Source organism: Pelophylax lessonae (genome assembly GCF_965119305.1).
Source record: "Pelophylax lessonae genome assembly, chromosome: 5".
In the NCBI taxonomy this organism is placed as follows: domain Eukaryota; kingdom Metazoa; phylum Chordata; class Amphibia; order Anura; family Ranidae; genus Pelophylax; species Pelophylax lessonae.
The window spans coordinates 179,566,642-179,584,131 of record NC_138772.1 but is presented as its reverse complement, the minus strand read 5'-3'; the positions used below and the strand labels follow the sequence as shown (position 1 = coordinate 179,584,131).

At 44.6% G+C, this 17,490-nt stretch overlaps 1 protein-coding gene across 9 annotated transcripts in view; it reads left to right on the top strand.

The window, feature by feature from the left end:
• Positions 1 to 17,490, top strand: part of TRAK1 (trafficking kinesin protein 1) — a 326,839-nt gene that overhangs the window by 141,770 nt on the left and 167,579 nt on the right. For 5 of the 9 annotated variants that reach the window (XM_082258143.1, XM_082258140.1, XM_082258134.1 and 2 more), the window contains exon 1: positions 13,127 to 13,266. The exons of 3 other annotated variants lie outside the window; for them this stretch is intronic. In XM_082258143.1, coding sequence (XP_082114269.1) covers positions 13,263 to 13,266 — 4 coding nt within the window. In that variant the 5' untranslated portion in view covers positions 13,127 to 13,262. Of the gene's footprint in view, positions 1 to 13,125; positions 13,267 to 17,490 lie in introns of those variants that run through there. One more of the 9 variants, XM_082258145.1, reaches the window with a different exon arrangement.

Below are 17,490 nucleotides of genomic sequence, written 5' to 3'. Positions count from 1 at the left end.
TTCATAAAAGAAAATATTAATATAAGCCAGGCCTACCACCATTTAAAATACAACTAAAGGCAAAACTTTTTGGATTTTGGATAAAGTTTGGCCTATAGTTGTACTTTAAGGCAAGCCAAGATAGAAGAAGCCAGCCAGCCAAGCTAAAAATCTTGTGAAAATGGTCATCATAAATTCCCACAAAACATTATGTATAAATCCTTTTATGTGAATATGCATTGCAATAAATTCCAGGTGTGCCATAACCTGTCCTCTACAAAACAGAGCACTTCCTGACTAGTAGCAAACATCAAGGGTGAACCTGGCAATAGTGCACTGCTGCATAACTTCCATGTTCACCGTGATGTTTGTTTCCTTCTGCAACTGCCAGTCAACTCAAGTGAGTTGATGGATTGGCTGCTAGAGGGGAGTTACAAATATAAACTTTAAGCTTATCAATTCACTTATGTCACTTTTATGTCACTTACTTTACAGAAAACGTTACCTGTCCTGCAGACAGTCTCTGTCTCTACCACGATTAAACCCAACTGAAGCCAAGCCAAAGCCACCATTAGAGGAAGGAAAACCCTTGACAGAGTAAATCATCAACTGAAGCTTAAACCTTGAGTAAATCTTCATGGGATCACAAAAAAACACAAAACACGATTGTCTGCATCAGAATCATGAGAACTGAAGAAAGGTTTGGCATTGCCACACTGGTACAACTCAAGGCATATAGGTTAGGTCAGGTTTGTGTGTATTTGTGATCCAGTAAAGATTTAATCAAGGTTTTACGCTTCAATGTATGATTGATTTAATCTTTCAAGAATGTCCTTTCCTGTACCGTGGCTGCCTGGCTTGCCTTCAGTTGTCTAGATACACTTTTACCTTTAGTATTTGTTTGGTTGAGGGAACCCCCTACACTTGCTATTGCTACAGAGTACAACAGACCAGCAGACAGACATGCGTTGCAATAAATTCCAGGTGTGTGCCATAACCTGTCCTCTACAAAACAGAGCACTTCCTGGTTCCTGACTAGTAGCAAATATCAAAGGTGAACCTGGCAATAGTGCACTGCTGCATAACTTCCATGTTCACCGTGGTGTTTGTTTCCCCCTGCAACTGCCAGTCAACTCAAGTGAAGTGAGTTGATGGCTGCTAGAGGGGAGTTATACAAATATAAGCTTAAGCTTAAATAATTATCAATTCACTTATGTGAATGGATCATTTTTGAAAACAAGCCATTCTCCATCTCTCCAGTGCCAGAAAAGCTGTAAAAAATATAAAATGTTCCAGGTTCACTGCGATTGTGTTTGCCCCTGCCATTGCCAGTCAACTAAACACAGTGTGTGTGTGTCGTGACTCGTGACAACTCAAAAGCTTATACGCAGCCTCAGCAGCCATCAACTCAAGCCATGTGTTGAGTTAATGCTAGAGCTGCGTTATAAGCTCTTGAGTTGTCACGACAGTCAGTCAGTCAGTCAGTCACGTTACAGAAAGAAAACTTTACCTGCACTGCACTGAGCAGCACTCTACCATGTCGATTACATCTGTAACTGAAGCCAAGCTAGCCAACAAGCCACCATTAGAGGAAGGAAAATCCTTGAGAGAATAAATTGTAAACTGAAGCTTAACCTTGAGGAAATCCTATGGGGGTCACATTCACAAACTCACAAATATAGTATATTACACAAGAATGCACAATTGGTGTATTTATTTGTGATCCAATAAGATAAGATTTACTCGAGGTTAAGCTTCAAATGTACAAGTTATTTCTCTCAATGATTTTCCTTCCTATAATGCTGCACCGTGGCTGGCTTGGTGTCAGTCAGTTGTCTAGAAGAAAATACACTTTAATATTATTTATTTGGTTGAGGGTTAAATGAACCCCTGCCTACTTGCCTAGACACTTTTAGTGTGAAGCAACGGAACGGATTATGGATTGAAAATGGACACATTGGACAGAACAATCTTCAAAAACAAACCATCAGTGCTATAAAGCTATAAAACAAGACTGGTGATGTGACTGACTGGTGACTGGCGGCAGACTGAATTAGTAATTACTAATTCATTAAAAACATGAATTAGTAATTATTTCAGTGCTTAGCATTTGGGAACATGTAGGTTTTTCTGTAAGAACACTAGATGATCCACATGCTCAGGTTTAAGACTGCTTCTTTTCGCTGTTATAACATCTCCTGCAGTAGAGAAAACCCGCTCTGCAGATACACTTGTACCTGGGATACACAAGTAGTGCTTTGACAGCTGAGAGAGGAGGGGGAATATGACCTCATGCTCATGCCACCATTTTAAAGGGTCCTCAGTGAGAGGCAGAGGTGGGGCTTTACAATATTTTTCCATTTCGTCTTCTGCCTTGGCATAGGGGGTCTTAGGTTCTATTGCACCATCAGTTAAAGACTGCCCCAGCAAAGTCATGAGCAGCGATGTTGTGGGCTTTTTTTTGGGAGGAGAATGGCTGTCCTCAATGGGTGTTGTTTCTTCTTCCACAGTTGCTTTTTCCCTAGGCACTTCATCCACATTTGTCCTTCTGTTAGATGTAATCTGTGTGTTTGAACAAAAGATAATAGTATAAGAAGAGCTGAACTGACTAAGAGTGTGATTCATTGATGAGGTGTGGGAAACTGCACGGTAATCCATACCATACAGTTCCACTTCCCACACCGCATCAGTGAATCAGGGCATGTTATTACACAACACAATGTAGCTGAGCTTCTAGCTGTCTGGCAGGAAACATGATGAAATTCTAATTGCCTCCAAAGATGCAGCCTCCTCAGTCACTCCTCTGTATATCTCCGATCTCTCCTCCTCTGTGAGAATAAAAGGCAGTCCTTTAAAGCGAGGATCCAGAGTAGAGGCTGTATGAAGGATCTTCTTCTCTGCCTCACTGCTGTACCTCTTCAGGAGATCTGTTTTGATGGCATTCTTGATCTCATGGGTCATGGCTGTGTCTCCCATGGTGTCTGTCATGCTCTGGAGCAGTTGTGCATTTAGAGGGGCAATGAGAGACACTGTTGGGTTGCGCTCTTCTGACATCAGCAAGGTTGCATCCTTCATTGGCTTTAATGCACAGCGTCCTCTGCATTTGACACATCTGTTTCATTGAGAGTGCAGAGATCAGACTCTCCTTTTCTGACTTCTGGATACAGCAAGGTGGCACAAACTGCAGGTTGTTGTTCTAAGAACCTCTCGACCATGTCATATGCGCTGTTCCATCTTGTTGGCACATCAGTTATTAGCTTATGATTCTTCAGGCCCAGACATTTCTGTTTCTCTTTTAGACAGTGGCTTGCTCTAGTGCTGCGATGGAAGAATGTGGATATTCGTCGCACTCTGGCGAGAAGCCTGGAGAGCGTGGCCCCTTTCAGTGCCCGCTGACATGCAAGATTGAGTGTATGGGCAAAACATTTAACATGAGGAAATTTACTAACTTGAGCTGCAACTATCATGTTCGCCGCGTTGTCGGTCACAAGCACTACAGATTTATCAGACAGCTGCCATTCTTCCACAACATGAGACAGTAGCTCTGCCAGATGAGCACCTGTGTGAGACTCATAAATGGCTCTTGTTCGCAACACATGTGACAAGACCTGCCAGTCCTTAGTAACGTAATGTGCTGTTATTGTAACATAGGACTCCGTTGTGACTGACGTCCATGAATCACACGTTATTGCGACTCGACTGGCTTGGTTCATTGACGCAAGTACCTGAGCTTTGGTGTCGTGGTAGAGTGCAGGTATAACGTTTTCTGTAAAGTGCCTGCGTGATGGGATCTTATAACGTGGCTCTAGCGTCTTCACAAGGTAGCGAAACCCGGCGTTGTCCACAACTGAGTAAGGCCGTAGGTCCTTGGCGATGAAAGCTGCCACAGCTTTGGTTAGTTTCTTCCCTTTTTCTGAGTTGGGCGGATAAGTTGACAGTATGGCATCAATTCTTGGCTGATCTGGGTCTAGCAGTCTTTCCCTGGCAGTGGTGGCACTGCTGGTGGCGACAGGTGTTACTAACTCAGAGTGAAAACGGCTAACATGGTTTCTCAAGTTCGTAGTATTCCCTAGGTATTTAATTTTTGTGTGACAGGCTTTACATACAGCGTGTGTCTTGTCCAACTTACGCTTCCCTGTGTGTTCGTAAAATCCGAAATGTGCCCAGATGTTTGCTCTTAAAACGCTAGGTGCATTTTTTATCTCTCGATCTTTTTCTCCTTCTGCCATATTTACCACCATACTACCACATATGTGACGGAGACGGATGACGTAAGTTGCCAAACTCTGTCAGTGTTTAAAAAAAAAAAAAAAAAAAAAAAACTTGTAAACTAAGCCGCAACAAGTCAACCAAGCAACATCTTTCATAAAATATGACTGTCTGTCTGTCTGTCAGACTCCCTTGCATGCACTGAGCCAAAACCCCCGGGGCCCCCCCTTGCCCCACAGCTGCCTGTGACAGTGACACTGACAGAGACCCCCCTCCCCCCACAGCTGAGCTCAGCTGACTGCGGCCTGACACACTGACAGAGACCTGGGTGGATGTCCCACACCTTCCCCAATCCCCCACAGCACTGACAAACACTGAGAGTGAGTCCCCCCCCCTTGCCCAGACCCCCACACTGACAGAGACCTGGATGTCCCACACCTTCCCCAATCCCCCACAGCACTGACAAACACTGAGTGAGCCCCCCCCTTGCCCAGACCCCCATAGCTGACTGACACTGACAGAGACCCCCAGGCCCCCACTGACACTCAGAGAGAGCCCCCTGGCTGCCAGACTGCCACAGCAGAACAGTACCCCCGGGCCCCGACCGACCGTCCCCTGTCCCAGGCCCCCCCCATCACAGACATCCCCCAGAGATACAGACGAGAGACCCCCATGAATGATTACACAATTTGTTCGGGCATACCTGCTGTGTGACTGTGTGGGTTGTTGTGCACTGCATTGCAGAGGAGGACAGGTGTCTCTGGGCTCTGTGGCGGGCGGCTGGCGTCACTGGCAGTGTCGTGGCGGCTGGGCCTCCAGGGCCTGTTGGCTACGGTGAGGTGAGGCTGGCGGCGCTGGCTGGCTGCGATGGGGACGCACTTGGGGCTCCTCGCTCCTGTGTGTGGAGTGTGGACTCACTGGACTGGCTTCTGGCTTGGCTGGCTGGCTGGCTGGCTTCTTGGCTGCAAGGCCGCAGGTGGGACGCCGATACACGCGGGGGATGTCTTGCTGCGCCTCGGCCCGGGTCAAAGAGACGGAAGGGGAGGGGCGGAGCCTTTTTATTAAGCTCCCGCCACTAACCCACCAATCAGCTGCCGATCTTGCGATCTTGTGATTTTTTTTCCCTTGCGCGATAGGGCGTGGCCGCGGCTGATGACGTCATTTCGTATAATCGATTATGCCAGCAGCCCGCATCGATGCAGAATCGCGAAGGGTCGAATCGCGATGCATCGATCTTTCGATTATATTCCCCAGCCCTAGTGCATACGACCTGGTTTTAGCCTGAGCTGCAGCGTTCCTCCTGGCCGACAGCCCCCCAATCCGATGGAGCGGTGGTCTGTCCGGAGCGGTGCCCACCCTGTTCCCGGCATGATAAGTAGCCGTCCCCCCCTCTTTCTTTGAAAGGTTTTGAGGTGGACAGGGTCCCCTCCCTGAGACGGCCGGACCCCCAGGTTCCCCTCCTTCCCCTCAGCCTTTCTGAATTCAGGTGGTCACTGTGGGTCTTCTGACCCCCCCTCCCCTCCCTCCCTGGGTGAGGTAGGTTATGAGCTGGCTGTTGCCACCGGTTCCTGAGGGGGGCTTGTTGGGGTTGCTGCTGGCTGGGGTTACTTGGTGCGCAATGGGGGGTTGAGCAGTGTTCCCCGCCGCCGTGGGGGGGTGGTTGCTATAGCAGGTATGTCCCCTGGGCTCCCTGCTGCAGTTGTTGGGCAGGGGGGGCGGATAGCCTAGCATCTGTGAGTCCACGCCTCACTCGGCAGAATCCGGCAAAAATTTGGGCCACCGCTTTGTGGCCTACTGGTCGGGCGCTATGTGGGATGGCCCCAGTGAGGGTGGCTGAAGCCACTACCCTCTGTTTGGGCATCCGCCCTCTTCTCTGCTGCCCCTGTGTGGTCGGTTCCACTGGGGCCTGCGCCCAGGCGGCTGGCCGATCACAAAAGTTTAGGCTGCGGCTTGCAGCCTACTTTTTTGTGGCAGCAATAAAAGTTAAAGGATCAGTGTAAAAATAAGAAAAAAAAACACATTTTTAAAGCACCCCCATCCGTAAGTTGTGCCCACAAATGTAAACAGTGTTCAAATCAAACATGTGAGGTATCGCCGCAATCGTTCGAGTGAGAGCAATTATTCTAGCAAAAGACCTCCTCTGTAACTCTAAACTGGTAACCATTAAAAATTTTTAAAGCGTTGCCTATAGAGATTTTTAAAGCAGAGTTCCATTTAAAAGTGGAACTTCCGCTTATCTGTCTCCTCCCCACCTTCGGTGCCACCTTTCGGGGGGGGGGGGGAGCCGGTACCTGTTTTTGACAGGTACCCTAACCCCACTTCCGTCGGGCTGTACGTCAGACATTTGGACCCCTCCTACTCCTCCCTCTGCTTCCAGGCCAGTAACCGAGTGCAGCGCACTTTGCTCATGTGCAGTAGGGACCCGGCCATGAAACCGCAATGGTGACGGCAGCACCTGACAGCCGATGGAAACATCGGCTGCGGTGCCATCATCATTGGATTCCAGGACAGGTAAGTATCCTAATATTAAAAGTCAGCAGCTACAGTATGTGTAGCTGTGGATTTTTATTTTTTGGAGGGGAGGCCGGAATGGAACACCTCTTTAAGTACCGTAGTTTGTCGCTATTCCACGAGTGCGTGCAATTTTAAAGCGTAACATGTTAGGTTTCTATTTACTCGAAGAGAGAAAAGAGAGCAGCGCCATCTAAGTGCAGTATAAAACATGCGTTTAATAACAACAGGCAAATGCAAACTCACAAGATGAGCATGATAGACCGGCATGTAAAGGGTTCATCCACTCCAGTGGGAGGACGAGCAGCGGGGATTCAGGGAGTCTTCGCTGGTTTCCGGCTGTACTTGTGATTCCCAGCACTTTGGGGTACTCGTGTCCCTCTGAGAAGAGCTGCTAACTTCACTTCCAAGTAGAAGGTGGAGTGGGATGTGCGTGTGTTCGAAGCATGCATGCTTCTTCTTCAGGATTTGCCTTCGAACGTGCGCACTTCCCATTGCTCGTCCTCCCACTGGAGTGGATGAACCCTTAACATTTATTTTTATTTTTATTTATTTCAGGTACTTATATATCGCTGTCAATTTACGCAGCGCTTTACATATACATTGTACATTCACATCAGTCCCTGCCCTCAAGGAGCTTACAATCTAAGGTCCCTAACTCGCATACATACACAGTAGGGCCATTTTTCTTTTATACAGGGTCCAATTAACCTACCAGCATGTCTTTGGAGTGTGGGAGGAAAGCGGAGTACCCGGCGGAAACCCACGCAGGCACAGGGAGAACATGCAAACTCCAGGCAGGTAGTGTCGTGGTTGGGATTCGAACCAGGGACCCTCTTGCTGCTAGGTGAAAGTGCTAACCACTACACCACTGTGCCGCCCACATGCCAGTTTATCATGCCCATCTTGTGAGTTTGCATTTGTCTGTTGTTAAACGCATCTTTTATACTGCAATTAGATGGCGCTGCTCTCTTTTCTCTCTTGTACATTTCCACAGAGTTCCTTCTAGCTCTCATCAGAGCCTGCAGCCTTCTACAGCCAGTATCTCTCCATTGTCCAGCAATCAGCCCATGCTTAAACTTTATGAATATTTCAACCAGAACTTACTCCTGCATATGCTCTCCTCTTCTCAGCCTATAGAGCGCTTATGTTTTTGTTGTTTGATCTATTTACTTGGTAGAACATCTGCTTAAAAAAAATATAATATAATGTTTGGGGGTTCTAAGTAATTTTTTTAGCAAAAATAAAAAAACAGATTTTAAGTTGTAAGCTACGAATGTCAGAAATAGGACTGGTCTTTAAGTGGTTAAAGAGCATGGCACAGTAACCAATAGCAGCCAATTGAAAGTAACGGTACAAAAAAGCTGCTTTTTTTTCTAGTCAATAAACCTTCAGCAAACCTAAATTGCAGTTCTGCCCAGTAGTACCCACGCATATACCTCATAATGACACCAATACAATGACCAGAGAACTTTTGAGTGGTATTTTGTATAGAACAAATAGCACCATCAATGGGAGGAGTAAACAATGCTGCAAAAAACAAAACAAAACCGATAAATCATTTAGCATAAAGGCTATATAAGGTTAGTTGAGATATGTTTAAAATACGGTAAGTAAAATCTATTGGGTAGATGGAAAACAGCTACAGCTGGCAAAGAGGCCAGTCATCCATTCCATACTGATGTTACTTAATAATCACAGGGGATTCTGACATCATAAGTAACCATCTGTCAGATGATATTCCTGAGAGGCCGCTGCCATTAAGAAATCTGTGTGGGTTTAAATTACTGGAAAAATCGCAGTCCATTTTCTGCTACAAGCCTTTAATTCCTGAATATTCATGGTGAAATTTGAAAATATATTGTAACACTGTCCAAATGAAATTAGGTTTAAAATTGGGCTAGATTGCTCAAAGTTTGACCTATTATACTGTTAATTTTAATAATTTTAGTTAATTTTAATAATACTGTTTATTTAAACAAATCATTATTGACTAGTACAGATTTCCTAAATCAGTTTCTCCGATGGTAAATCTTAATAGGACACTGCTAATCTAGATCCTGCCCACATAACCATTAAAAGTGTATGTAAAGAATCAAGAGTCACATTGTAATGAGAGATTTCCTGCTTTTGTTCGTTTATTATTGCGTATGAAATATGAATCTATCCTTTCACGATAAAGAATTCTGGAAACTTAGTATTTTCATGATCCATACATTCCTATTACATTGGAAAACATGGTAAGTATTGTAAGTCTTTTTCTGTTGCCATGTTTGGTTACTTGCTGAGGATGGTGCATGTCCCACTGTACTTTTATTAATTTACAATTTGTTCTGTCTGTGAGGCAAGCTGATTGAAATAAAGCAGCTTTGTTGCTGATACACTTGGGCAGCCAATACATTCTTCATTTCTTTTTTGTTCAACCAGCTGGTTGAAAGAAAAAATAAAATAAAATATCTGATACCGCCATCCATGCATTTGATGCGGTGGGGGAATCCTCCTGCTGTGCTATTATGTTCTAACAGCTGGGAAACTTCCCTACCATCAACTTATAATGGTCAGTGCTGCCGGCTATAGCCAGCGATACAGATCGTTAACGATAAACCGGACAGGCTGGTTGTACAGAAGTCGACTGGTAGACCGACTTCTCTACAACCAGGATGCCCATGCCTGAATCTAAATTTGACCCTGCTAAACCAGCTGAATTTCGAATCCATGCATGGCCGGCTTTATTCCCTGTTTCTACAAGCATTACCCAAACTGTAAGTAACATATTGATTTATATCTCCATGGAGGAGATGAGGGGTGCCTCAAAATGTCCCCATCCTGAAAATGTGATATAAACACTTTACAGACAAAAAAGGGATTTCTCTTACTTTAATTGACGGACACAGCTCTTTATATTCTCAACCATAGGGTTGTATCGCCACCTACAGGAGTAGGACATTAGGCAGAAAATTAAAGGTGATGCTTCTGGGCAGTCCTAGCTGGTATAAATCCCCCTCCCTGCTATAGGCATCCAATTTTTTTCTGTCTAGTTTCAGGAGTAAGGACCTAGTTCCCTGCTGGGAATTTTGGTTCTATACCTTTTTTTCTTTTTAGTTTTTCCCTATAGCTCCTATTGGCCACCCTTCACTCTTTTTGGCACTGCTGTGAAGAAGAACAGAGTGAAGAACTGTGTCCGTCAATGAACATAAGAGAAAACTGGATTTTTTTGTTACCGTAAAATCTTTCTCTGAGTTCATTGACAGACACAGCTCCCACTACTACCGTATATGGAGTTTTGATACTTCTGACACTGCTTGTTACAAAACTGGATGCCTATAGCAGAGAGGAAGATTTATACCAGCTAGGAATTCCCATAGGGGTTGCCAAGTTTATTTTTCTGCCTAGTGTCCTACTCCTGTAGGGGGCAATAAAAACCTATGGTTAAGAATATGAACAGCTGTGTCCATCAATGAACTCAGAGAAAGGGATTTTACATTGAGTAACTAAAAAAAAATCCAGTTTTTGTTTTTCTAACAACGTTTGAGGGAAGAGTCACTTCTAACACCTATGTAAAAGTGAACAATTCATACTATTTATTTTAGGGATGCACCGAATGTTCGGCGGCCGAACATTATTCGGCCGAAAATAGAAAAAATAGCACTTTTGTTGTTCGGCCGAATAAGTCAAAAGGCCGAATAATTTTGTGCCGAATAATAGGGCTGAACGATAGTCGATATGATATCGACTATCATTCTGTGGCCGTAGGCGATATTCATATCGCCGAGGTCACGATATTTACAGGGGAAAGGGACTCGGAGGAGGACAGGAGGACTCACAGACTTCGTGAAGCCGGGACACTTCAGCGGTGAGCATACATTACATTACTCACCCGTGCACTGCAGCCCGCCCCACACATTCAGTGAGTCTTACTCTCCTCCCTAGTTTTTTCAATGGCACATTCAGGAAGCCAATCACGCCGTGATTAGCTGCACAGCGAACCAATCACGCGTGCCTGCACACCTGATTGGTTCCGCTGTGCCGCTACTCACGGTGTGATTGGCTTCCTGAATGTGCCATTGAAAAAACTAGGGAGGAGAGTAAGACTCACTGAATGTGTGGGGCGGGCTGCAGTGCACGAGTGAGTAATGTATGTATGCAGCTGTGCTCCTTTCCAGGCTACTACTAGTCCACCTCCAGCCTCCTACTACCACCACTATGAGAGAATGTCTGTCACTGTATAATCTGATCGAGTCCACACTGACACTGACTGACTGTCACTGAGTAATTGATGTTACCACATTAACCCTGACCTGCCCAGTGCCCTGTATCTGCAATTAAAATTTACAAGGCTGCCTGCATGCTTCCTGATTTCCATTCCCAGCATCCTTCGCAATCCCTACAGTGTCACTAACATTAACCCTATGGTACAAGGCTGCAGTGTGCACTGAATCCCATTTCCTACAGTAACATTTAGGGAGAGAGAGAGACATGAGAGGACAAGAGAGAGAGAGAGAGAGAGACACGAGAGGACAAAAAATTGGCAAAATAAATGGAAAAAATGTGAAACACTGCGTTCGGCCTTCGGCCAAACATTTTATTATTATTCGGCTTCGGCCAAGAATTTCATTTCGGTGCATCCCTAATTTCTTTATATGCCAAAATTATAAAAAAATTCTTATCAAAAATTGTTTTTAAAAGCAAAGTACATGGATATACACTATGTATGGCATTACAGATATTAGACCAGTGAATCTCAACCTTTTTAGCCCAGAGGAACCCCTAAATTATTTTTTGGGTCTTGAAGGAACCTTTAATAAAACCAGGTAATCGAGAGGCAATGACCCCTTACGTTGCTTGACGGTAGATATAATGCAACCCTTACAGACAGCTAAAAAGATAATTGATGTCATTTTGCTGGCTTTGCCAAGCATTGTTGGTCCTTGAACTATGCAAGCAACGTCAAGTTGAAGGTCATCCAGCTACAGCTCAAGGAACCCCTAGCAACCTCTTGAGGAACTCTAGGGTTCCACGGAACCCTGGTTGAGAATGGTTGTATAAGACCATAAATCGAGTGTTTGTGTACCACAAATTTATTAGAAACTCTTTTTGTTGACACATTTCATGGTAGGGATTGCTTCCTCAGAACAGTGCAGAATGCAGTACAGGAGGGAGTTTCGTATGACATCAAAGGTCTAGGCCAAAGAACATATAGATATCATAAATAGCCATACAGACAGGCATATACTCCCCTCATATAAGCATACATACATGCACATCTTAAAATAGAATTTAACCCTTCCCCTAAAAAGTTACCCCCAGGAGCTTTTAAACATAATGTGCTAATATGTACAGCATTTTGGCACATTGTAGCTGACCGGTTTGGCATCACCTCTAGCATTGTGGTGTCAGCACTCCTGTTGGTCATGGGTGCTTTCATATTTTTCCAGCCTTCCTTCCAGGTTCCAACTTTTCAGCTACATGCTTTACTGGGGCACAATGATGTAATTGCTGCCTATGCGCACAGAAATTACATTATCACAGCACAGAGCCATGCTGCAAATGTATCCTTAGTTGAGCATGCGTTGCTCAGTATTCTCAAATGCTGACAAGCAAGGAGGAGCAATTATGACAGAAGAGATCAATAGGGTCTCTTCTGTAATTTTAAATCCTGTCTGTCAGACATTTTTTAAGTTTAATTCCACTTTAAAAAAAGGGTTTTCAAAGCGGTAATTTTGCCCAAACAGGTGGCAACATATAGATACTTGTATGTACAACTGCAATATCACCATTCTGTGTATAATATATAAATCCATATAGTAATAAATGGCTTAGTTACAAATTCTAAATCCATAGAGGTAAACATGAATATGTAACAAGGCCACTTCAAATGTGGACAAATCCAAGGTGCAGTTATCCACCTAAAAGAGCAAAAGATATCAAGAAAAAGGACTACCACAAGCAGGAGTGACGTGCATGCGGGGAAAATGTATCAAGAAACCAGTCACCACACCAGTAGATACATGAGGACAAACAGGAAGGGGTGATGGATACATCCCACAGGAGGACGGCAGTCCCCCGCATTATCTGATTTAACAAAATTTTTGCTGAAAATGAATGTGACGGCACTGGCACCATCTTCATAGATGTGACCTCTGAAATACATGTTAGAAGTGACTCTTTCCTCGAACATTGCAGTAAAATTCCCCTTTTCTGCCTGTACACAGTCTTGTACATTCCATACAGAGGGCTATTTTATTCAGCAATGTAGACAGGCTTTGACTGTGTCTGCCAGGCAGTGTAATTGGCAGAATGTGAAAGGGCAGCCATTTTTAGTTGATGTGAAGTCGTGGATCAGCAGAAATGGCAGTTGTTTATGACGCACAGCGACTAGTAAGCTGGCTTTGTTTTAGCTATGTTTAGTCAGGAAATTCGGAGCACCATGTGACAGCCGGCCTGGGCACCAGCAGCGCCCTTTCCATGTGTTGCTTTAGGACAAGCAGCCGTCCGGACAGCTGGAGGGAAAATGTGACTGTAAGAGAGAAGCGAACGGAGGGGGAACAAAATCCACACACAAAATGAGTACGTAGAACATTACTAATTCTCTTCTTCAGTCATTTGTGGATTAGATCATCCGTAGATAAATGCGGGATCTGTAAGGAAACATTTCCCCTCTTCTGGCACATACCATCGAGGGACATTTCTCCTTTTGTAGTTATATGAGATGAAAAAATGGATGGGTTGTCATCTTTATCCACAGTAGCTGATTCCTGAAAATCGATGTATAAGGCCCAGTTGAAGGACAAGCACATAATTAGTTAACAATTATAACACAAAGACAGAAATAACAGGCCTTAAGGTGTATGCAGAAATGTGCTTGTCTGTGTCTAAGTCTAGAATTTGCTGAGCACATGGACAGGTGACTACTTCACCCACAGAAGAACTGCTATCTCCTCTTCCGTGATCAGCACTTGATTCATTTTAATGTCATTGTAGTGTTATAATGTGACAATGGTCTGTCCCTGTCTGCCAGTTGGGCTTCTGTATTGTCACCCTGTCATGCAGGCTTCTAAAGGAGACTATGCAATGCTGTTTAAAAATATATTACACCGGCATGGTCCACTGTTTTGACCATCAGGAAATCTCTAAGAAAAGGAATACGTCCATCACTGAAGTGCATATAGACATGAAGTGACTGCAAAAATCAGGAGATCAGCAGCGTTGAGATTCAAAAGAGAATGAAAAAGGATAAAGTGGCTGTAAACTCTCTCATATACCTAGTGGAGTGAATAGTCTCAGCTAATGCACCGATATGAAACAAACCTCCTACATAAGTTTTACTTGTTTATCTGCAGCCATCTATCCTCTACACCCCTTCAAAAGTGCAGAATTGTGATAAAATCCTTCTGCAGTAGACTACAGAGGAGGGGGTTGAGAGCTGCAGTTAGAGCTCTTATACACTGAGTGAGAACTGATTGAAGGAAAGCGACACACCCACCTCCACACACCGCGTAGGAACGAAGGAACATGCAGAGCTGTGTGTTGAGCTCTCCTCCCTCGTCACAAATGCATCTCCTGAACAATGTAAGCTATGTGGGACTTTAGGTGAGACACCAGCAGGTAATGCCCAGCGTCTCCATCCCTGTATCAGAAAAAACATAGGTTGAAAAGGATTAAAAGAGGTGCATGGAATCCAGCCAGCCCCCAGTCTTATGTACTCCCCCTCCAGTCTGCCATCAACCAAGTAGACCTGTCTCATGATGTAAATAAAGAACAGGGGTTTAGTTGACACGCATTTGCAAACGCATGTGTAACCTGCAGGGCCACTACATGGCACCCTGTTTTACCTGCAGTCCTAACACTTTTAATTTGAGTGTCTCCACAATGGGAGTACATGGCAAATGTATCTCCTGTGCCGGAAAAACTTCTCAGAAGTGACACATGCTAATAACAGAGGAACGAAGCACCAGAGAGAGACGACACTTAGAGGTTTGGAAAGAGATAGGCAAACACTACAGATACATGTGCTTTGTTCAGATTTCATAACTGATGTTTACAACCACTTTAAAGGATAACTCCACTTTCGTGGGGAAAAAAATAATATAGCGTATACAATTGTAACACAAATCATATTGTAATTCAATATTCTTAACCACTTAAGCCCCGGAAGATTTTACCCCCTTCCTGACCAGGGGGTATTTTGCGATTCGGCACTGCGTGACTTTAACGGACAATTGCGCGGTCGTGCGACGCTGTATCTAAACGAATTTGGCGTCCTTTTTTTCCCACAAACAGAGCTTTCTTTTGGTGGTATTTGATCACCTGTGCGATTTTTTGATCATGCGCTATAAACAAAAAAAGAGCGTAAATTTTGCAAAAATAGCAATATTTTTCACATTTTTTTATATGAAATTCCCCCCCAAAAAAATGTAAAAATCAAAATTTTTTAACATTTTAGGCCAATTTGTTTTACGCTACCTATGTTTGGTAAAAAAAAATCGCAAAAAGCGTATTTTGATTGGTTTGCGCAAAAGTTATCGCGTTTACTAACAAAGGGAAAGATTTTTGTCATTTTTGTTGTTTTTTTTTTAACACGTAATGGCGGCGATCTGCGATTTTTCTTTTTTTTTGCGGTACTGCGTCATTGCGGCGGACAGATCTGACCCTTGACTGACATTTTTGACACTTTTGGGGTTACCAGTGACATTTCTACAGTAATCAGTGCTATACATATGCACTGTTACTGTAAAAATACACTGGCAGTGAAGGGGTTAACTTTTTTTGAAAGGGAGGGGCTATGTGTGTCCCTAGGGGCGTGCTTTCTACTGTGATTGGCTGTGGCTTCAGATGTATGAACAGTGATCAACGGTTCTACATAGTAGAACCGTATGATCGTCCTTCATACACAGGGGAGAATGACAGGCAGCTTGTTTACACAAGCCGCCTGACTTTCTCCCTCCCCCCCGACGATCGCAGAGTGACCGGCGGACATCGGGTCCGCCGGTCACACGCGCGGGGGGGGGGGGGGTGCGTGACCGCGCCTCCGGCGGCGCGTGCTCGCTCCCTAGACCCTCACAGGCTAGCGACGTAGACCTACGTCGCTTTGCCTGTGAGGGGCTGACTGCCGAAGTAGATCGGCGTTAGGCAGTCGGCAAGTGGTTAAAGATTACCTTTCCTTTTCTATATGCTGCTCTGTAATTTTCTGAAAATGCAAAGCAATATGGCTACATGGAGGTGTTCTGTACACAGAATGCCCCCCAGAAACATAACTACCTGCTTGTGTGATTTGCTCACCAATTTTCCCAGAAGTCTGCACAAAGATGGAAGTCCGATTTCAGGCATCCCCTGGAACAAAAATGTCATTTTTGGTGAGAAACTTGCAATAGGAACACATTCTTTATTAGTGTCCTGCATCTTCTGCAGCTATTTAATAATTCTAAAACCGCTCCCATTAGACTCACTTTCCCACATGGGCACAGAGAAACACACAGGGATTTTTTCAGAATAACAAAGGGGAGTCATCTGCAACAAACTTTGTTAAAAATCCCTGCATGTACATATATCATGTGTTTAATGTTTTTTTCTCAACAAAAGTGGAGTTATGCTTTAACTGCTTGCTGACTGTATACAATACATATACGGCGGCAAGGTGGCTCCCCTGCGCCCGAATTGCGTACCTCATATATCCCCGCCACCCCAGCTGTGTTGTGATTGGCTGCAGCACGAACCAATCAGCGGGTGTCGGCAACCGATTGGTTGCCATCACCCGATGATCAGCTCTGGACATTACTGAAGAAAGCCCTGTATAGAAAAAAAAAAACTATTTCACTTTTGTTCATCGACGGGCACAGCGCTCCATGAATCATAACTACTGGGTTATATTGCCTCCTCCAGGAGTAGGACTAGGCAGAACAAAAAACACCTGGCTTTGCCGATGGGCCATCCTCAGCTGGTTTATAAGCCCCTTTTCTGCTCTAGGTAATCAGTTTTAAATTGTCTGGTCAGGAGTACGGACCTAGGCTCCCGGCTGTGATCTCTGATCCTAGCAATTTGTTTTCTCCTTCCTTACATCTTTATTGTTTTTCCCTTGGAAGATCTACAATCAACTTCCGGGCTGGGGGACAGGCTAGATAATCTAGATCCAGTGGTCCCCCCAGCCCAGCCAGCAAACACGTGCAGGCCGCAGCTATGCACTAGGTCGGCTGCGACATAGCCTCATGGACAGAGGCTGGCCCATGAGTTAAATGTCTTGCAGTGTCACATACAACTGTGCGTGGGTATGAGTCGCAGCATTCCCTTGGCCGACAGCTCCCCTACTTAGGCGGCAAGTTCTGTCTGCGTTACCTGCACCATGGATGGGTAAGTACAAGGGATGCACCGATCCGACTTTTTTGGTCCCGATACTGATCTTTTGCTTTGTGAAATCGCCGATCCCGAGTCCGATCCGGAAGTACTGTTTTGTGAGTTCATAACATAATAATACTTCCGGATCAGTATCGGCAGATACCTTATAACATTGTGCATTCAAAATCTAAAATGTCATGGGTTTAGACTTTAAGAGGTTAAACTTCCCTCCCCTGGCAGACGGAACGAAAAGATACATTGTAATCATTGTGTTTACTTAACTTGGAGAGTTGAAAGGCATTTGCAGGAGGCTCTTTTTTTTTCTTTGACAGCTGTTCTCTGCTCCCTCACAAGCTATAAAGAACAAAACCGGATCGGCCTGTGGATCTGTTAATTTTACTGATCTCCCGATCCAGCTATTTTGCCCGTATCGGGGCCGATATCCGATCCGAATATTGGATC